Source organism: Macrosteles quadrilineatus, unplaced genomic scaffold, assembly GCF_028750875.1.
Source record: "Macrosteles quadrilineatus isolate MER2022 unplaced genomic scaffold, UCM_ALF_1.0 Scaffold_3__2_contigs__length_128488019, whole genome shotgun sequence".
Taxonomy (NCBI): Eukaryota; Metazoa; Arthropoda; class Insecta; order Hemiptera; family Cicadellidae; genus Macrosteles; species Macrosteles quadrilineatus.
In genome coordinates, this window is record NW_026542596.1 from 127549430 (window position 1) to 127572902 (window position 23473).

The 23473-nt window shown below is 36.6% G+C and overlaps 2 protein-coding genes across 2 annotated transcripts; one reads left to right on the forward strand and one right to left on the reverse strand.

The window, feature by feature from the left end:
* Positions 1-5: 5 nt before the first annotated feature.
* LOC128991056 (uncharacterized) lies at positions 6-3975 on the forward strand. Its single transcript, XM_054413778.1, has 2 exons — positions 6-31; positions 3142-3975. The coding sequence occupies exons 1-2, from the start codon at positions 20-22 to the stop codon at positions 3886-3888; spliced, it is 759 nt and encodes a 252-aa protein (XP_054269753.1). The 5' UTR covers positions 6-19; the 3' UTR covers positions 3889-3975.
* A 13350-nt stretch (positions 3976-17325) lies between these two features.
* Positions 17326-22944, reverse strand: LOC128990543 (proline-rich protein 27-like). The gene is made up of 2 exons (XM_054412952.1): positions 22884-22944; positions 17326-17794 (listed from the first exon to the last, which is right to left on the reverse strand). Exons 1-2 carry the CDS (start codon positions 22908-22910, stop codon positions 17459-17461), a joined length of 363 nt encoding a protein of 120 aa, XP_054268927.1. The 5' UTR covers positions 22911-22944; the 3' UTR covers positions 17326-17458.
* Between the last annotated feature and the right edge of the window lie 529 nt (positions 22945-23473).

Here is a 23473-nt window from a genome sequence, read left to right on the forward strand (position 1 = left end):
CACTCTCCCCGTCGTCGTCATGTACAGGATAGTAAGTACTTTACTGATTACTGATTACTTAAAAATATTCACTATTTTTTTATTATCTTACTTCCACATCCAAACTAATTTGCTAATCGATACATTTTTGCGTGTTTATAACTTTCAGTTTTACCAAATTCTGAAAACGTTTATTTATTATCAATGCATGTAAAAATAAATGTATCATTTTCTAATCAAAAGACTAACTTGACTTCAAACCCCGGCTTTAGAAGTAACTTGGATTAGGGAATTGGATTTGGCTTCGTAATGACATCCCCGTTGTTTCTGCAAGTAGTTTATTTTTATTAGATTTTGATTTACCAACGTAGACCAATTGGCCTTAGATATTTTGATTGGTAACTGTTACCGTTAGCTTACCATGATAAACGAAGATTTTCTATTGTACAACCTAATGTATTACTATTTTAGAGTATCATAATTATGCCTATAAAGTCTTAGGTAATTATCATTGATTATTTAAAGAATAGTACATGGGGACCAAGTCATGGCTCGGTGTAGTTTATTTTGATTGTAAAATCAATATAAAGGAAACTCACGTTTTATTTACAACTAATTTTGGTTTTTATTTTTTAAGATTCAGGGGAATTTCAATTTATTATGATGGAAATTTCAACCTGGCAATCCACAACACACTAATTTATTTTTCATCACTCCGTAACGAAAGTAACTATTTTCGATAACAGCTGACATCAATGAAAGTAGTCGTTTCCCAAGCTCTAATTTAGGGTGAGGGAAAATCGATCAGCTGATTTTCCCTCGCTCTAAATTTACTTTCCCTCGCTCTCAATTAGTTCTCCATTTATTCTCTACGCGCGCTAGTGTTTTGTTACGGTTTCATTTAATGATTTGAATCAGCTGTATGTATTGTTAAAAGTTGCTTTATTAATTTATTTTCATGTTTAAACAAAATTTGTTGAGATATACGTAGGATTCCTTTTAGAAGATTGTATTTCATTTTGACGTTCAACCAAATTAATTGAGAAATACAATAGTTTTAATATTAATGAGGTCTGCTAATCTGTGTTTGTTATTTTTGCGTCGTGATGAAAAGTATCGTTCATAACTCGTACCGAAAGTTATTATCCGGCACTTGCTCCATTATTCCCGTCCACGGCTTCGCCTCGTACGTGAAGATAGCTCTCACATACTCGGCTTCGCCTCGCACGTGAAATTGGGGTTCCCTGTGTTCAGCTTCGCCTCACACAAAAACTTGAGCGCGCGACGGAAAATGCCACTTTCGGTCCTAGTAATGAAATATACTATTACCATCGATTGTGAAATCACTCGTTTATGTTGTATTAAATCAATTCTTTTTATCATATAATTTATTTGTGTTTAAATATGTTTTGTTGTCAGATGATTTTTGTAAACATGTTTTTGGTAAACATTGGTTGAGTTTGGAAATAGAGTTTGTTGAAGCAAGATGTGTGAATAATATTCTTGTATATGAAATAGAACAATAGCCTATACTTGCATAAACATTGTTTTGACATTTTGATTGAATTAAAACAGCTGATTACTTGGGGATTAAGTTTGTAGGAGAGAGCCAAGTTAACTAATCAGTATTTTGTTCAACCAACATGATTGCTTGCTTAGCAACCCATAAGGTGTTAAAAAATGATGAATTATATTTCATTTTTTACGTAATTAGATTTTTGTTGGCGGTTTTAACTGCAAATACGTTTCTAGGCCAGAAGTATTTTTTTACATTTGAAGGAAATCGTCGAAGCCGTTTTCGAGATCTTTGTGCGAGCAAGCATACAAGCTTGCATACATACATGCAAACAAACATTGCTCATGTAAGGGTTAGGATTTGTTTTGTTCATACTTTGAGCCGAATCACTGTATTATAATAACTATTTTAAAATGTTGAAGATTTCAAAACACTCAACTGAACAACAATATGAACTTTACAATCATAGTGGAATGAATCAACTTTGTTGTTATTCATAAGGAAGAAAGTAATTTTTCAGATACTATTAAATTCATACGCTTGAGCCTATTCTTACAAATAATCTTTTCAAAAAACCAATTACACTTCAAGTTTTACCTCTGTGTCACTATGAATTGATGTGTCAAACAATATGTTTCTTCTCATATATAAAGATTCATAGACTGTTTTTGTAGTTTCTCCGTATTTATCCCCACCTAAAATAGTCTATAACCAGGTACAGAGGGATTAATCACCTGTTTAGCTTTAATATTAGTAGTACCGAGGTCACTGTCTAATTCTGAACAATAGCTTAGTGGCAGCTCATCTAGAGGTGGCTGGTTTAAGTCCAAAGAACAGCCGTCTTCTACTTTATTATGATTTTATTATTATTATTGTACTAGCTGGCCCGACAGACGTCGTCCTGTCCTAATGTGGTTTTATGTCAAATGCTCGTTTTTTTTTTCAAGATGAGGTCGTTCGCATCGCTCAATCACGTCCTGGTCGAAAATTACATTTTTTAACAGATGTTATTGTATCAAGCAGTTTAATAAAAACATTTTCCTCCAATGTTAATGTAAAGGCAACTTTTTGGAATCTTTAAAATCAAATTACAAAATAACGGATGGGTGGATTATAAATTTTCTTACATAAAAACCTTCCCCTGGCACTATGGAACACAACAAAAAACAGAATCATCCAATTTGGCGCACTCGTTCTCGAGTTATGGAATACCATAACAAAAGGGATTCATTTGTATTTATATAGATTTTATTAATAATATTTAATTATTTTTTTATTATTTTATCACTGCATCCTCTACTGGCTCACCTGTGTGACATATAATATAGTAAACTTTCATAATAGTAGGCCTGTAATATCACTGTCACACATTCCACTAGATCTACAGAGATGGGCAGTTGGTGGGTAAAAAAAATAAAAAAAATACAGTATGTATATATGAAACACCCAACTACTTTTTTTGTATACGTCCTTGATCGGCGTCTTTAGAATCCGTAGTGGCTTTCTGTGTCCGTTTCAGCCCATCCACTGAGTATCTTCTCCAAGTAAGGGTTCTCGAAAACATCATTTTGTGGCGGTTGACGAAGAATTCTAATGTTGTGTAATGTGTTGTATTTTACTCCACTAACTCACATGTTTCCTACCAGGTCTTGCTCAGTTGCGCCATGGCGCTGTGTCGGGCCCAGCAGTACGTTGACCCGAAGACAGCCGCCATCCTCAAGGAGGAACGCTACCTGAGTGTCGACGGCAAGTTCGGCGCCGCCTACCAACAGGAGGACGGCGTGCAGTTCAAGGAGGAGAGTGACGCCGACGGTACCCGGCGCGGTAGCTACAGCTACATCGACCCGTCAGGTCAGAGGAGGACCATCTCCTACGTCGCCGGGAAGAACGGTTTCGTCCCCACTGGTGATCATCTCCCAGCCGTGCCTGCTCCTGTGGTCAACCCGCTGCCCCAGTACAACCCTCCCCAGCAGAGTTACAACCCTCCCCAGCAGAGCTACAACCCTCCCCAGCAGAGCTACAACCCTGCCCCAGCTCCGGTCAGACCCCAGTACAGCACGCAGGAGGACGACGGCCAGTGGGTAGACGACACCAAGGTGGAGTATCCCCCCAACTCACCCTCCAACTGGAACAACCCTGCCCCTCAGACATGGAACACCCCAGCTCAGCCGTCTTGGAACGCTAACCCCGCTCCTCAAACTTGGTCCAACCCCGCTCCTCAGCAGTGGAGTGCTAACCCTACCCCTGCCCCAGTCTACAACCCCACCCCCGCACCCCAGAGGTGGTCTGCCCCCGTGGACCCCACCCCAGCCCCTCACAGGTTCTTCCCTCCTGGCAAACTGAGTCTCAACAGAGCGCCGGACGGATTTAGTTTCTCTTTTAGCAAAGCCTAACTTTGTTGTTAATAGTGATTTCACCCCTCGTGTAGATACTCCCCTCGAATAAGTATTGTGATATTTAAATTGTTTTTTATAACGAAATTTTGATTTTTATTTCAACCCTTTTGGAAATTTTAATCCTATCAGCATTAAGTTTTTTACTGGTTTGCCATAAGACTAAAGAAGAAGTTGAGCATAGTAAAGCTAAGGTAATTTTCTGCTCAAGAAATAGAATAGTGAAACTTCCAAAATGAACGGTTAGCACAAATTATGTTCCTGATTTAAATTTAAAGTCTTGTCAGTTTGTGAAAATAGAAGAAAACTCACAAACTATTGCTTGAGTTGGTTTAGTTATGAATCTGATCTTTGTTCAAACCAGTGATGTCAATGTCGTACCCTGGTTGAACTTGGGCATAGGAAGATTATTCGTGTGATTGTATAACTAAATTCAACAGGAACCTTCCTAACAATCTATCAATTTACAAGAGATGCCTAATTTTTTTTAAAGATTGCTACATTTGTAAAACGTAAGCAACTTCAAGGTCGTCACGGAGCAATTCTATAGACTGACGAGGAAAGACTTTACTCATGGTTTGCATAAAAGATGGTGGTAAGCAAAGAGTGATTACCACATCAGTTAGGAAAATGTTATTCATGCGGTCACAGATAGGATGAACAAAATACTTATTCCTCATTTTGTCTGTGGTACGGTATGTAAATGTAAGCTTGCAATTCAATAGAGTGTCTCATAGTAAGTCCATGTGTGTTTTGAAAGGTGACTGAAAATAATGGATTATCCAATATGTGTGCTAAGCTGCACATGCTTACCTAAGTTAGGAAGTAATTCATTTGTACCGACAGACCAATCTACTGATATATGTTCAAAACAAAACATACATTTGTCACGTCGGACAAATTAGATTGGCCTTGGCTACTATCAAAACATTATCGCATATATTTCCCAGTTGATGTTACTTTGATAATTCACTACAGCTGGGTCCAAATCAACTGTTTGTATCAAATCCTAATGTGGATTTGATTTTGATCACTACATAAACATTAATAGGTATTTCCTAAATTAAGATTTTAGGAAACATAGCATTGTTTTCTCTCAAAGATGTAAAATCTAAATGTAATATTTCTTTGCTGGAAATGTGCTGAAGCACCTAAAACAAAGACGGAAGGTGATCAGTCTGAGAAGGGACCTTGGACTACGGAATGTCTGTCTGACCACGCCCTGCGGACCTTGGACACCAGGAACGACGGACCAAGGAACGGGTTGTGGTCACAAGGAACACGGGAGGATGGTAAAGACTTCCAGTTCTCGGAAGAGGAAATTTTTTATGATCTCAATTAATTGTGTTCGACAGCAACAAGTTTTTTTATTTAGTTCATGAACCATTGATTCTTCTTATGAACCTGTATGTTAACTTCATTTGATGGAAAATAAAATGCAAAATTATGTGAAATGTTTGAGAACTGCTAGCAGCTATAGCCTATTAGTCTCATTATTTAATTTGTGTACCATTTTGCGACTCATGAGCGACATAAAAATATGAAGGGAAGAGATCGGACACAGCCTAATTATTGAAATTATAAAACACTGATATAGGCTAGTTTAAGCTAATTGGCTGCACTTTAGTTTACGTCCTACACTCATTCGAATGAATATATCGATCTATATGTCGGTTATATCATTCGATATATCAAGTTTGAACGAAATAATCGATATATCGAATAATCTAAATATCAATATTTTTCATTCGAATGAGTGTATATAGGACGTAAACTAAAGTGCAGCCCTCCAGTTAGGTGTCATTTACTGTTTATTGTTGATAAATTTGGTTTATATTTACAATCGTGTCACTTAGTTCGTGGTTTTACAATTGACTTTCAATGCTACAAATTTTATGTCCGGTACAAGTTCAGTATTTCTGATGTTAACTTGATGTCTCTCTCCTACTTTAGAGTTAACTTCACTGTGCTAATTTTATTCTATGGTTATAACACCACAAGCTTCGTAAAATAAATCGAACACGTCAACCCACTGAAGTGATGCCAAACATATACAATCCAAGCTTTAGCTGATCCATACAACAATTATAAATATTTATGTGATTACATTTAACTCTAGGGTTTTACTAAGGAGCGAGCTGGTGTAGTGGTAGAGCGTGGGACTTCTGTCTCCAAGGTTCCGGGGTTTAGATCCCACCAATGACCAAAGGATTTAATCTAAGTGATAATACCGCAACCTTGAGGCCTAGAAGTAATGTGCAAAACAATCCTAGCAATCATAGTACAAAAAGTTGTTTTACTTAATAATTGTCCTTGTGATATTTTACCTCATCAAAGTCTCGCCCAGTTGCAACTTACACACACTTACAAAATATGCATTGGCAATATTTAAGTACAATAACACATTATGTATGTTTTAGTTATTTAGATTAGTGATCTTTCTTTTTGGTCAATTAAACTATATCATAACATATTTGAGCGAAAAAAATATTAAATTCTCTAATATGAGCTATGTCTGTTTGTTTGTGGGTGGGTTAGTAAAATATATCCCAAAAGTCCAGCGAAAGGATTTTGACTACATTTTGGCGAAAGTCACTACTTCAAGAAAACTCGTATTTAGCTACATAGCTCAATTGAAAATTAAAATTATGAACATTGGCCTTTTGGGTTGCCAAGTAGGTTTTACAAAATAACAAGAAAGAAATCAACAAAATACGTGTAACCATTGACAAAAATAACTAGGTGGCGTTCGCAGAGGCATCCACAAAATTGAGCGGAGTCATCAAGGGTCCATATTATATTGTTTTTGTAATACTGCAGTAAAAACAATCGTATGTAGCAGTAAAAGTAGCATTTTTACTCTTTAGGGAGTAAAAATCGATTTTAGCCTCTATCAAAAAAAAATCAGCTGTTTTCAACTTATTTGTAAATGTCTATTGTAAACTATTGCATGTATCGAAATATGTATCGATTCGTGTTTCGTAATAGTTTTAACCTACAGTCTACAGTCTCTTCCCATAGCATTATAGAATTGTGGATAAATTAATCCATTCCCACACTCAACACTGCTCACCTTTACTACTTCCTTCACCACCCCTGCACGTGGACATGTTTTCCCCTCTTCCCATAGCCTTTAAGGATTGCAGATACATTAATGTAATTGTCAAAAACCGTTTTCACACTCTGCACTGCTAACCTTACTACTTCATTCGCCATTTCCAACGTCATAGACCTGTTTCCTTCCCTTCTCATAACATTTAAGTATTAGATACACTTATCGAACTGCCCAACGGTTCCCCCACTCTACACTGCCAGCATTTACTACTTCTTTCACCACTTCCTACGTCGAGGGGTCTCTTTCCATGCCTTCTCATAGCATTTTAGGATTGAAGATACATTTATCTAACTGCCACAGATGGTTCCCACACTATGCTCATACTTTACTATTTCCTAAGCCATTTCCTCCATCGTGTACCTGTTTTCATCACTTTCCATAGCATTTTAGTATTTTTAATAAATTAATCTAATTGCCACAAACATTGACCACACTCCGCACTGCTAACCTTTACTACTTCTTTCACCATTTTCTATGTCGTGGACATGTTTCCATCCCTTCTCATAGCATTTTAGCATTGCAGGTACATTAATCTAACTGCTACAAACGGTTTCCAGTTCCCACACTCCACACTGCTCACCTTACTGCTTCCTTCACCTCTTCTTACGACGCGGACCTGTTTCCCTCTCTTTCAATAGAATTTTAAGATTGTAGATACCTTAATATAATCGTCATAAACAGTTCCCACAACCCCGGACAGCTCGCCTTGACTACTTTCTTCACCACTTCCTACGTCACGGATCTGTTTCCCTCCCTTTCCATGGCATTTTAGGATTGCAGGTACCTTAATCTAACTGCTACAAACGGTTTATAGTTCCCACACTCCACACTGCTCACCTTACTACTTTCTCCACCTCTTCTTACGTCGCGGACCTGTTTCCCTCTCTCCATAGTATTTTAAGATTGTAGATACCTTAATCTAATCGTCATAAACAGTTTCCACACTCCGGACAACTTGCCTCTACTACTTCCTTCACCACTTCCTACGTCACGGACCTGTTTTCCTCCCTTTCGATAGCATTTTAGGTTTGTAGATACCTTAATCTAATCGTCATAAACAATTCCCACACTCCGGACAACTCGACTTTACTATTCCCTTCACCACTTCCTACGTCACGGACCTGTTGTCCTCCCTTTCCATAGCATTTTAGGATTGCAGATACTTTAATCTAATCGTCATAAACAGTTTCCACACTCCGGACAACTTGCCTCTACTACTTCCTTCACCACTTCCTACGGAACGGAGCTGTTTTCCTCCCTTCGACGTATAAGACGAATAAGAGCTTCGCTCGCTTCGCTCGCTCCGCTCAATAATCTATAATATAGGGAAAAAATTAAATAATAAACCTGCCATTTTATGCTTGCGAAGTAAGTAAATTTCCTTTTTTCAAACAGGCCTGTAAACATATCTATCTATCTATATATTAATAGGCAAGCATGTTTCTTTAAAACCTTTTTTCTCAGCTCGTTTGCATCGCAGGGAAAATCTACACATACTGTTGGAAAGATATTTTCCTGTAGATGTGCAGAATGCCTTTAAAAATTAAAATAGGCTAACAAATTAGCACAAAAAATTAATCTGAAAACTTCAACAAATTTACATGGACCATATGGGTTGCCATAATGGTGACGAAATAACAAAAAAATGTAAACAGAAAATCAAAACAAATGGAAGAAATTCCAATCACATGTTTTATTTACAGTGTGGGGAGAAAATAGAGAAGTCTGTACATTAATTATTTTTGGTCGAGTTTCGACCACAGGATGACCACTAGTACTTATTTAATACGCAAGCAGGTTTTTTGTGACAATTACTCCTCCGAAACTACTGAACCAATTGACATGTTTTTGGTGTCATTTAAAAGAGCGAAACGTGAAGTTGTGCAGGAAACTTTCTTTTTAGGGAAATAATTAGAGAGTGAGGCCCTGGGGCCCTTTAAAGTTTTGTATTTATCCATAAGATTAACATGGTAATCAAAAATTGTTTTGAAACTCCAGCTGTTGTCAGAAATAAAAAAGTGAAAAGAAGTACATATGTTAATTGTAAACAGTCATTAAATTTGCTAAATTTAACAGTTCACTACAAACATTTACTGACTTGGTTGAAATGAAATATTTACTATTTGAATTTGGGTTGGTATAAATATTACAATGGAAAAAAGCGAGAGAGCCTGGATAAATTGATATACTAATAAGAAAACGGAATCAATTAACACTGTGCTACATTTCTTAATAATCATTGAAAGACCCGATTTGCAAACTATGGAAATATAGGAAAGTCATAGATCACAACCAAGGAGAAGAAATAGAAATAATGTTTTTTTATTAGAATTTATAATCGCTTTTAAAGTCATCAGAAATTATGACTGTTAGTCGTTTTAAAATAACGCCTTATATTCTTAGCGATTGCTCGAATTCGAGCAACAGGGACACTAGTATTTAATTAATCTTCACGCCCAACATAAGTATAAATGGCTTAGCAAGCTCTGGTACCTAGGTTTGTTTACTGCTACGAGGGACCCACAGTTTCCACACTCCGGACAACTTGCCTCTACTACTTCCTTCACCACTTCCTACGCAACGGAGCTGTTTTCCTCCCTTCCGATAGCATTTTAGGTTTGTAGATACCTTAATCTAATCGTCATAAACAGTTTCCACACTCCAGACAGCTCGCCTTGACTACTTCCTTCACCACTTCCTACTTCGCGGACCTGTTTTCCTCCCTTCCCATAGCTTTTTAGGATTTCAAATACCTTAATCTAGTGGTCATAAACAGTTCCCATAACCCGGACAACTCGCCTTTACTACTTCCTTCACCACTTCCTACGTCACGGAACTGCTTCCCTCCCTTTCCATAGCATATTAGGATTGCCGGACAGCTTGCCTTGATTACTTCCTTCACCACTTCCTACGTCGCGGGCCTGTTTTCCTCCCTTCCCATAGCTTTTTAGAATTGCAAATACCTTAATCTAATCGTCATAAACAGTTTCCACACTCCAGACAGCTCGCCTTGACTACTTCCTTCACCACTTCCTACTTCGCGGACCTGTTTTCCTCCCTTTCCATATCATTTTAGATTTGTAGATACCTTATTCAATCGTCATAACCAGTTTCCACACTCCGGACAGCTCGCCTTGACTACTTCCTTCACCACTTCCTACGTCACGGACCTGTTTTCATCCGTGTCCATAGCATCATAGGATTGCAAATACCTTAATCCAATGGTCATAAACAGATCCCATAACCCGGACAACTCGCCTTTACTACTTCCTTCACCACTTCCTACGTCACGGACCTGTTTCCCTCTCTTTCCATAGAATTTTAAGACTATAAATACCTTAATCTAATCGTCATAAACAGTTCCCACACTCCGGACAGCTTGCCTTGACTACTTCCTTCACCACTTCCTACGTCGCGGGCCTGTTTTCCTCCCTTCCCATAGCATTTTAGGATTGCAAATACCTTAATCTAATGGTCATAAACAGATCCCATACACCGAACAGCTTGACTTTACTACTTCCTTCACTACTTCCTACGTCGCGGACCTGTTTCCTTCCCTTCCAATAGCATTTTAGGATTGCAGATACCTAAATCTAATCGTCATAAACAGTTCCCACACTCCGGACAGCTTGCCTTGACTACTTCCTTCACCACTTCCTACGTCGCGGGCCTGTTTTCCTCCCTTCCCATAGCATTTTAGGATTGCAAATACCTTAATCTAATGGTCATAAACAGATCCCATACACCGAACAGCTCGACTTTACTACTTCCTTCACTACTTTCTACGTCGCGGACCTGTTTCCTTCCCTTCCAATAGCATTTTAGGATTGCAGATACCTAAATCTAATCGTCATAAACAGTTTCCACACTCCAGACTGCTCACCTTTACTGCTTCCTTCACCACTTCCTACGTCACGGACGTCAAGCTAGTGACGTCATTTGATTATATTTATGATGATCCATACCGTTTCTGTTGTAATATCTGTGGATTAATGCTATCAGCTATTTCTTTATCTACTGCATTCAAAAGTCAACAGCTGATCATATGTTTTTGTTTATGTGTCAAATACTGCTTCCATAAGGATTACATTGAAACTTTGAGACCCAGTGGGGCGGATTCCTGAGAGATTTTTTTAACGCCATATAGATGTTGGCACTCACCGATATGGTCTTTATCACCATGCAAAATTTGAAAACGATTGATTCAGCCGTCTAGGAGGAGTTTGCGTATTACGAAATGCATAAGAGTCGACGTATAAGAGCTTCGCTCGCTTCGCTCGCTCCGCTCAATTAAATATAGACTGTCAGCCTGCTGCGGTTACCATGGTTACTATAGGTTCTGGCGCACACCGCGAGGAGCGCCGTATAGTTCCGTAGCGCGTACGCCGTAACTACATGGTGCTCCCAGCGGTGTGTGCCAGAACCTATGGTAACTGCAGCACTGCTGAGTCTAGGCCTATATTTAATTATTTTTGTCTATGGCATATGTTTATCGCAACGTATCCACAAAACACTTGCAAATTACGAATCACAGTAATTTATTTATTTGTTTATTTGAAATATTTTTCATCTGCTGTTATCGATGAGCATGAAAGAACAACGGGTTTTAATGTTTTGTTCAATGATTAAAGAGAACAAATTTTGTACTAGTAGTACTTTAACTTAAGTAACATTTATCTTCATTTTACCTTTAATAATTTTACCTTTAGTTAACTACCTTTTATTGAAGATCATTTATATTTTATCTCAATTTTGTTTTATTGCATATTTATACAACACAAAGTGGTTGTATTTCAGCAATTATTTTTTTATGGTTTGTAATAAACAGTTTTTTATTTATAAAATGGGTCCGTTGATAATGTTATTTTAACTATTAAACCCAATTAATCACAACCGAGCAAGGCTTGGTCCCCCTTTGTTCGGTTCTTTTAGTTAATCTCTTCTACTAGCCTGTACAACAACAGATGATCTTTGTTAATAATTCTTTTAGTTAACCTTTTCTACTAGCCTGTAAAACGACAGCTGATCTTTGTTAATAATTATTTTAGTTAATCTCTTCTACACGTCAGCTGTGTATTGTTTTACACCATAGTTGTAAATTATTTTTCTCTTGATTATTTTTCAAAAAAAGCTCGGTTTTTATAGTTAGTTTTTGTTATTATAGTCATAAATGAATGTGCGTTAGTATTCCGTTATGCTCAGTTACTTTCAGACTTGATTTGATGTGTAACGTGGTAACTATTTAGACTTTTGAAATTTCATAACCTTTACCGTTTGATTTGTTTACGTTTATCTATCATTTCTCTTTTGAAATGGCCGACGAAGGTGTGAATTACACCAACTCGCACCTCTCTGACCACAACTACTCCAATACCGAGGGTTCTCTTTCATCTGAAATCATCGATGCTATGATTGATTCTCCTAGCAAGATAAACACGTCAGAAGACGATACAGACAACTGGCAAACGATTCCCAAACGCAGAAACGTTGGAGAAGTTTCTAATAGAAACCAAAAAAAGGCCAAACAAGACATGAACACGCCTATTGGAGTTAGCAACAGTTTTGAAGTATTAAATGTAGATAATGATGACATGGACTCTAACATCCTAACAGTTTCTAAAAAATCATCAGAACCTAAGCCTCCACCTATTTTTATTCCTGATGTGGGTAATGTGAAGGCAATGATTCAAACATTTGAATCTGTCGTTGACACTACAGTACTGCTTTTGCCTACAAATGCATAAATAACAATTCAGTTAAGATGCTTCCAACATCTGCTGATATTTATAGAAAAATAGTGAGAAAACTTAACGAGAGTAATGTTAGCTTCCATACATTTCAGCTTAAACAAGATCGAGCATACAGAGTTGTATTGAAGAATATGCACTATTCAGTTGATAGGCCTACAGAAGAACTAAAAGAAGCACTACGACAGATGGGTCATGAGGTAAGAAATATTTCTAATGTACTTCATTCAACCACCAAACAGCCACTGTCAATGTTCTTTGTTGATTTAGAGCCGAGTTCAAATAACAAAGACATCTTCAATATTCAGTATTTGTTACATGCTAAGATAACTTTTGAACCCCCTTATAGGAAAAGGGAAATTGTTCAATGTAAAAGATGTCAACAATATGGTCACACAAAAACCTACTGTAGGCATCCATTTAGATGTGTTAAATGTGGAAAAGAACACGATACAATCAAATGCACTAAAGACAATTCTACTCCTGCAATATGTGCCTTGTGTGGAGGAGATCATCCAGCCAATTACAGGGGATGCATGGTCTTCAAAAATATCCAGAGTCGAACACATCCCCAGGCTCGAGGAAGAACTAGGCCTACCGTACCAAACCAAGCTGAAGTTACTCAATCATCACATTCTGCCTCTTCTGACAATCTAACACGTCCTGACACTTCGTATGCGGAGGCAGTTAGCAACTCACGAGTAAGTAACAAAACTAAACCCAGCACAAGTTCTGATAATGTGAATGCACGCACGCCAAGTAATGCTTCTAGTGATGCATCCACAGAAAAGTTAACAAATACAATAACTTCATTCTTTGATCGGTTTGAAAAACTGTTTATGCAACAATCTCAACAAATAGGTTCCTTACTTGACCTACTTACAACTTTTCTTAAAAAGCTCAATTAATGGTGAAAACCTTGAAAATAGCCTTGTGGAATGCTAACGGCTTGGCACAGCGATGCCAAGAATTAAAACTGTTCATTGCTAAACATAAGTTGGACATTATTCTTATTTCTGAAACTCACTTTACTGATTTAAACTTTTGTAAAATTCCAAATTTCAGTCTATACAACACTAACCATCCTAGCAATAGAGCTCATGGAGGTTGTGCTATCTTGATTAAAAGTCATATCAAGCACCATGAATTGCCAAAATATCAGTTCGATTTCATCCAAAGTTCATCTGTTGTAGTGGAGTTAGAGACAGGCCCACTTACTATAAGTTCTATTTACTGCCCACCTAGACACAACATTACACGCCAACAGTTTAATGATTTCTTCTGCACTTTAGGCTGTAAATTTTTGTCAGGAGGAGACTACAATGCCAAACATCCTACATGGGGCTCCCGTCTGGCAACTCCTAGGGGTCGACAACTATTGCAGTCAATCCAAGAACGGAACCTTGATACTCTATCGACAGGTGAACCGACATATTGGCCCTCTAATCGTCAAAAAATACCAGACCTTCTTGATTTTTTTGTTACAAAAGGTGTATCCCGAGATTTTGTGACAATGGAGCAATCTCTGGACCTTTCCTCAGACCACTCACCTGTAATTTTAACGATCGCTTCAAATGTTATATTCAAACCTATTCCACCACATTTGTGCAACAAAAATACAGATTGGAATTATTTTCGTGAATTAATTGATCAAAATTTAAAGATTTCTGTGTGTTTGAAGAGCGAAGAAGATTTAAATCTTGCTGTTGAACATTTCAACAAAACAGTTCAAGACTCCGCTTGGAGAGCAACTCCAGACCAAAATAAACATAATTTAAAATCAGGAATACACTATCCAATTGAAATTAATAGGAAAATAGCCGAAAAACGCCGACTCCGTAGAATATGGCAAAACTCTAGAGACCAGACGGATAAAAGAAATCTAAACAGGGCCACTCAACAACTGAAAAGGTTACTGTTTAAATTAAACAATGACAGATTTCAAGATTTCACATCAAACCTTTCTCCATCTGAAGCTAGTGACTACTCCCTTTGGAAAGTTACAGAAAACTTAAAACGTCCACAAATTTTCATTCCACCTATTCTAAAAGAAGACGGTTCTTGGGCCAAAAACAACATCGAGAAAGCAGATGTATTTGCTTCATACTTCAAGGAAGTGTTCAAGCCATATAATATAAATTCAAATGTTGAGCAAGAAATTTTGGAATTCCTTGATTCTCCAAATCAACTTGATTTACCAATAAAATTGTTCACACCATCTGAAGTAGCTAAAGTAATAAAAGACGATTTAAACGGCAAAAAAGCCCCCGGTTATGATCTGATAACAGGTAAAGTGTTGAAAGAGCTTCCTAGAAAAGGAATAGTTTTCCTTACAGTACTTTTCAATGCAGTTTTACGCCTTGAATACTTCCCAATACAGTGGAAGGTTTCACAAATTGTTGATACTCCGAAACCTGGTAAACCTTTAAATCAAGCATCCTCGTATCGGCCTATATCTCTTCTTCCTGTGGTTTCCAAAGTTTTTGAAAAACTTTTCTTAAAAAGACTCCAAATTATAATTGATGAAAAAGAATTGTTGCCTTCCCATCAGTTTGGATTCCGCCGAAGGCATTCTACCATTGAGCAAGTGCATAGAATAGTGAATGTAGGTAATCAAGGAAGATCTTGAAAATAAACGTTTTTGTTCATCTGCTTTTTTGGACGTAGCCCAGGCGTTTGATAAAGTCTGGCACACAGGATTATTGTTCAAAATTAAAACTTTGTTGCCCCATACATACTATGGAGTGTTGAAATCGTATTTGTCCAAACGCTTTTTTCAAATTAAATATCAAGATATAGTTTCAGATGTGCATGAAATTGAATCAGGTGTACCACAAGGCAGTGTTCTTGGACCTATTTTGTATATTTTGTTCACTTATGACCTTCCAAGTACTCAGGGTATTACGGTTGCAACATTTGCAGACGACACTGCTTTTTTATCATCAAATCAGGATCCTATTCTGGCATCATCAAACCTTCAGGCTGCATTAGATGATTTGTCTCAGTGGCTACAGAATTGGAAAATTAAAGTAAATGAAACAAAATCCGTTCAAGTTACATTTACTATGTCTACAAGAACTTGTCCCCCAGTAACATTGAATAATGTCATGCTTCCACAATCCAACGAAGTTAAGTACCTTGGTATGCATCTCGACAGACGGCTTACATGGCATTCACACATTTGGAACAAACGACTTCATTTAAATTTAAAAACAAACAAACTAAATTGGCTCATTGGTCGAAATTCAAAATTATCTGTTGAAAATAAATTACTTTTATACAAAATTATATTGAAACCTATTTGGACCTACGGTATTCAAATCTGGGGAACCACTTCCAACTCAAACATAGAAATAGTTCAAAGGTTTCAATCGAAAACACTGAGAAAAATTTTACAATCACCTTGGTTTGTCACAAATAAAGTAATTAATCAAGATACGAAATTACCCTATGTTAAAGAAGGAATAAAGAAACGAAGTGAAAAATACCAAAGAAAATTAGAAACCCATCCAAATTTCCTGGCTGTTAACCTCCTCGACAATAGTGAAGCTACATATAGGCTCAAAAGAGTTAATCCAATAGACCTTCCAAATCGTTTTTAGTTAAACTTTTTAAAAGTTTTTGTATGTTAGTGCACTTGATGGAGTGTAACTAACCCATGTTAAAATGGTTATTGAATTTACTTATTATTCTCGTGTTGAATAGATTGTAAATAAATACTTGTTAAAAAAAAAAATCTCTTCTACTAGCCTGTACAACAACAGATGATCTTTGTTAATGATTCTAGTTAATCTTTTATACTAGCCTGTACAGCAACAGCTGATCTTTGGTAATAATTCTAGTTAGTCTTTTCTCCTAGCCTGTACAAAAACAGCTGATCTTTGTTAAGTTGATGGTTTCACTTAGAACCTTCCTACGAGGGAAAACTTCAAGATTCGTCTTTTATTTACCTTCGCGTGCAAACCTTCACATTACACGTATTTTCTTTTTTATCTTTCATCATCCATCCCTTGAGATGATGTTATCAAGTCAACATATTTTACCTTGACTACCCAATGGCTAATTGAGATTAATCTTTCCCCCAATGGGTGTTAAGTGAGTTCCGGGACATGGTTTTTATTGTTATGTGAAATTAATTTTCTTTGGAAACCCCAATGAAAGTTCTGGCTTTAATATGACTTAAGTCTTCGTTAGCCAATGATCAAAAACATTATGTAGGTTATTTCAGAGTGAGTAATCCCAATGCATAATGGTTACATAGCTTCAAATAGAAACCAAACACCTCAGAAGGTACAATCACTTAATTCTGGATGCTTTGAGGGGTAGTTTAAGGACTAAATACTGACCACGTAGTGAATCTATAGTCAATGAGAAATGAATATGGCTGCTTTAGACATGGTGTGTGTAGGTATTTATCCACATGAATTAAAATTATTGATTTAAAAATTAGTTTACAATATCAACTATGGAACGTCTAGTTAGTAACCATACTCATGTTAAGTTTGATTGCAACTAAACATCTTCTGTTAAATAGCGCTAGAACTGCAAAGGAAGGTTACGCGATTAAACACGATATTTCAATACAAAAGTTTATTACCTACATTATCACAGTATAACCTAAATATTTACAACTCACTGGATACCTAGGGTCACAGGAAAGTTGAATTTACATTTTACAAGTTTCATCTCTTGAACCGATCTGATGAACCTATAGGACACCGGTTGGGAATAATGCAGGTCTGAAGAAGTGTGGGGCAGAGTAGACATAGGGGTTGTATTGGTACAGGAGAGGGTATGGGAATGGTGCTACTGATACTGGCGGGGATGCTGCGACTACTTCCGGCAGTGGGGCGGGGGCAGCGGGGGCCTCTGGGGCGGGGGCCTCCTCAGAAGGTTCAGAAGCCTCCTCTGTTGCTTCCGTAGGCTCCTCGTTCTCAGGCGTCTCGTAGGGCTTCTCGTAGAGGTCGGGGTTGTACTGGCCGTTGTCGCTCTCTTCGTCAGCGGCGAGCGCCACCGTCGTCGCCAACAGAAGACACAAGAGAGTCTGTTACAGAGGGTAGTTGATACAGAACATTATTTTATTTGTTGCTGTGAGGAAAAAACTTAAAACTTTCTTATAGTTTACCTCTATTAACATAGCCAAAAAGAATGAAATATAGACCGTCAGCCGTGCTGCGATTAGCTTAGGTTCTGGCGTCCACCGCTGGGAGCACCATGTAGTTACGTTTACGCTCCCAGCGGTGGACGCCAGAACCCACGAATCCAGTTCCTATGCTAACCGCAGCACGGCTGACGGTCTATATTTAATTCTTTTCGTCTATGGTAATAGAGGTAAACTACAAGAAAGTTCGTAAGTTCGCCTAAATAAAAAAGCATTTTTATTCCATTTCAAGCACGGGTACTGCAGCTAGTGAAAAATAAACTCGTCTTATCAGGTAGTTCAATTTACCCTACTTAAGCCCCGTTTTCATTAAACATTTTACGCTCAAAACATTGTTGTGAGCTAAACTCACCACAATGTTGAAGTAAAATGTTAAACGGAAACGCAAGCAAAATGTTTTGAGCATGTTGGCAAACAAAAAGTGTTTGCAGCCGTTGTAGCTCACAACATGCTGTGAGCGTTGCAAGCTGTGCTTAACAAATATTAAAGCGTTTAACAAATAGACCTGTAAATTGACTTTTTAATTATTTTAAAGCAAAAATGACCCGTGTAAACTATTGTATACTATCTTTAATTGCAAATAAAACTCCGATTGAGCTGTTATTAAACATAAATTGAAAATCAATATTTAAAACAAAGTTTAACAATACTACTAGAGTTCTGATTCGAATCTATTGCGTGCAGTATTTCAATAATGCAATTCCCCTTCAAATCCATATTGGCATCTTGTGTTACAGCTATGTTTGGCGACAGCTTGTGCCAAATAAAAGGCGATGCACTTTACTGGTTAGGTTGAGACGTAGGAATTGGCTAACTCAGGAACTCGCTAACTCGGTCGTGTGGCGGAACTGGCTAACTCTGGAACTGGCTAACCGTCTCAGTCAGGAATTGGCTAACTCCGGAACCCGCTAACTCGATTTTGTCTCGCGGCGGAATTCGCTAACTCTGGAAGTCGCTAACCCGGCCGCGCCCACTGCTCGGAGCGTTGCCAACCTTGTACGACAAAATAATCGTACACTGCCGTATTTAAAAATGTCAGTGTCTATAAAGATACAGTAAATGTTATTGTTTTTTGTTATCAATTCCACTTTTAACAGATAACTAGCCCAAAGTAATTAAAAGACAATTAAAAAATCATGAAAACGTGTTTTTTATTAAACTGTACAATGGCCAGTTAAATGTTTATGATTTCGATCTTAAATATAAATGCCATCAGTATAAAATAAAATAATAGAATATGAAAAATATTCAAAATTTAGTTTAATTGGTAATAAATTATTAAACCTCTACGAAATTAAGCTAAAATACACGCAAGTTCTTAAACACGGAAAACAGATTTAATTGTAATGTCGTAATAAACCAAAACCATTAATTAATACAATCATCAACCATCGTAACTTTCATAATTAATTCATAGATTTTAAATTAAATGTTCGTCGTTGAACCGTCCGTCCAACTTACGTGTACAATGATGACAAATAGACTAAGTTTTTATCTAGGCCTAATAGTTTGAACCAAAGCATTGTAGGCCTACTAGTAAATAGTTGCCTAATTCTAAAATGTGTTGAATTTTTTAGCAATAATGTTACATGTTTTAAAACAGTTTTTAGATTGTACACCTAAGCACCACTAGTAAAAAATAGGAGAAGATATAATATTCATATAATAAAACGTGACAGGGTTATTTTAATTCACGATTTTTAATAAACTTATTGACGGATTTTCCTGATTTGAGTGTTGGGTTTCCGGGTGTCCTTTATATTGCTTTCACAAACGATATAAACTATACCAAGCCATTGCTCGGTTCACCGTTCCCCAGTACTGAGCTACACAATAGACAATAGCTTTGTTTTTGGATAAAATAGAACCAGCCTGGAAAAAAAACTCCAGACTTTTAAAAAGTAAGCCTACTGAAAGACGTAAAATTAATATTAATTCAACAAAATTAAGAGGATGACCCGGGTTCTACACTAATAGCCTACGATAAAAGAAATTTACAAGTTGTATTTATGCATAGACTAACCTTTATTGCAATCCATGAATACATTAGGCCTACCACTTTATAATGTATTGATAAATATTTATTTAAATTCAATAGCTCTATTTAAAAATACATAACCACTACAATGTAATTCTGTAATGACGTTTAACGTGTATATTTTATTATGATTTATGATTTAAGGTTACTACAAGCCCAATATATAAAATACGAACTCAAAAATTTTATTTGCAGAAGTTCACAAAATGGTATTTATTCGAATAATATAAACAAATGGCGGACTACGAAAATAGATATTTCATAACATGTAATAGATCCAAATTAAATGTGAATTTTTATCTTTTTCATACCAATAAGCTACTATTTAAGTAAGAAATCATATAAAAAGAAAACATATAAAACATACTCCCTTATATTAGTACATTTCTCATCCTTATGGATTATCTGAAGACAGTTGTATTGTTAGTTCTGTCCGGTGCACTGTCTTTAGAGGTCGTGTTTTGTTTACAATTGTTTCTTGTTTTCAGTAATTTAAAACCTCGTTTAACCAAATAAAACGTTCTAATCACAACTAATAACACGTTCCCTAGTTATATAACCAAACAGTAAGGAACAAATCATGAAGTTAACTATAAAATAATAGAAACACAATTTTGTCGACACTAGCGATCAGTGTCACCGGACATGAACTAGACACGAAAAAAGAGCTTCAAAGTTTACAATGGGATGTAAAGTTTACTTGTGTTGGTTAGTCTATGGTAAGACTATAATGCATTTTCCACCCTAATAATCATAAGAACTTCTCTGTGGTTAAACATACTTCTAAATATATTTATTTTATCGACTACGTTGCTCTTACTCCTAATTAATCGTAGGATACGACACTATGGTGCCGATACGATATAGGTACTACACTTTCGGCAACACTGGCCAAAAATATTCGTGCTTGGCTCCCATTGGACGGCCCGCGAGGCTTCTGATTGGGAGTTAGCGAGTTCCGCCGAGGGACCGAGTTAGCGACTTCCGTACGAGGACGGAATTCGCTAACCCGGCTCTAGAGCGGGTTAGCGGGTTCCGGAGTTAGCCAATTCCAAAACCGAACAAGTTAGCGAGTTCCTCTCATCGACCAAATTTGAAGATAGGGCATTTAACATGGGGTTAGCGAGTTCCAGAGTTAGCCAATTCCGCGGACCCGTTAGGTTTATATTACTTTATTAAAGTTTGACGGGTTACTATATTCCTGCGTATGACGGGTTCTTCCAAATAATTTGTAATTTTTAAATCTAATTTTATATCTGTACCTTTTCTCATTATAACACGATCCTTATACCTCAAATTGTGGCATATTATTGTTTACACATAAGATTAATTCAAATAAATATTGAGTAAAGCAGTAAGAATTATTACCCTTGCTGACTATGGATAAAATTAGAAGTTACATTACCACATAAGTTGTCGCCAGTTTTGAAATGAAACATGGTTTAATTAAGCCACCGATTGATAGCGCTGATGCCCTGGTGCCGTTTACCGATTTCTCACGAATACGACACATTTTTAAACGAGACAATTTAAAAGAAAACTAGTGGCTTATAGGGACATAAATCCCTAAAATTTTCAGATGTACAAGAAATTATTCTTATATTAAAACAAACTAAGAATGAGTTTTTTAATGTGTCAGGATAGTTTTGTTCTTAATTTTCAATAAATAATTGCATTCCTTCCAGAGTTTTAAATGTACTAAAGACAAAAAAATGTAATTGTTTGTGAGTAAGTACTGTTTACTGTTCAAATACTGTTAAAAAACTAATCATCGACTGATTTATAAGTACTTTGACACTGGTTAGGGTCAGTTTCCCAGTTGTCGAAGCGAATCCCCAAATTCCTTTTCATCGGCATTGACACGCTTATTTTAGTTAGTTTAAGAAACGTAAAGAAACGGAAACTTCTTCCAGATTTGACTGTCGTGAATATATGCTCCCTTTACTATACATACAGGATGGCTGGTAATAAGTGTAAAATAAATTCATCCATCAAACTACATCATAATAGTGATTGAATGACGCCTATTTGAGGTTCCCAACTCAAATGGTAAAGAAATAAAAGATTAATTCAATTTTTTTTATGGTTTGTTTTATGAAAATCGTTTATTACTATGTTAGAAAGACAAATATTGTTAAAATAAAGATTATTTTTGAAATCCTCACAAAATTTACAATAAGAATAATACAACGTTGGGGTATTGAACGAGACTCTACTTAAGTTTCGTCGTAAAAGTTAAAAAGATCATTTGTAAAAAGAGTTAAAAAGATAGTATATACATTGACTATACAGCTCTTAAGAGTGGTAATAGGAGAGAGGTAATTCAGGAAGGTGCTATAGGCCTATCCCTTTTTATGTTACAACAAACATTTTTTACAATTTATATACAGTACTTACCTTTCCGTAAAAAACTCCCTTAGTAGATTTCCCATCCTTATGGAACAGCTGAAGCCAATTTTATTGTTAGTTCTGTCCGATTTTCTGTAGATGTCGTGTTTTGTTTACAATTTGTTTCGATTATTTTAGGATTAGTTTCTCATTATTTGTGTCTTACTGTTTGGTTATTTAGCTAGTGGACGAGCTATTGTTTATGATTAGATAGTTTTATTTGGTTAAACGAGGTTTTAAATTACTGAAATAACAAGAAACAAATTGCAAGCAAAACACGACATCTACAGAAAACCGGACAGAACCAACAATAAAATTGGTTTCAGCTGTTCCATAAGGATGGGAAAGCTACTAAGGGACTATGTTTTATCTAAGGGACTATGTTTAATCTAAGGGACTACGGTATGATTTATTACTCTATTGTCTATGGGTTTATCTATGGTGGCACATTCAATAATGTTCTATTAGAATAACCCCCTAGCTACAACTCATAGATAACATGTCTACTGTTCATAGTCAATGTTTAGAGATACGCAGAACGCTTACCTTGAACAGGAGCACGGGCGAGGCCATGATGCGCAGTAGAGGTGGAGGTATAGGAGTAGCTGTTATGTGGTATCTCCGTATATATACCACCAGTCAATGTCAACCGGTCGGCCATTGACCACAGAACATCCACCCCAGCTCAGGGGTATCGGATTCATCGATTTATTCCTTTTTAGATTTTTTTGGCAAGCAGATTGTCGTTTTTAGACGGCGCTTACGATATGAGTAAAATTGAATTATCAAATGAGTAGAATCAGGTAGATCATAAAAGCTATGTACAGCCGACTTCTCAACCCATTGTAAATGTTGAAGCTCGTGTTTCGTGTCTAGTTCATGTTCAGTGACAATGGTCGTTAGTGTCGACGAAACTTTGTTTCTATTATCTTAGGGTTAATTTCATGATTTGTGCTTTACTGTTTGGTTATACAAATAGGGGATTAGTTTTTTTTTTTATTAGATCGTTTTATTTGGTTAACGAGGGTTTAATAAAAATGGTATAAACTAAAAATGAAACTGATTTAAACTTTAAGGGCCCTTGTACAGACCTACGTCATGCATCGATACTGAATAGTTGCGATTGTATTTGAAAT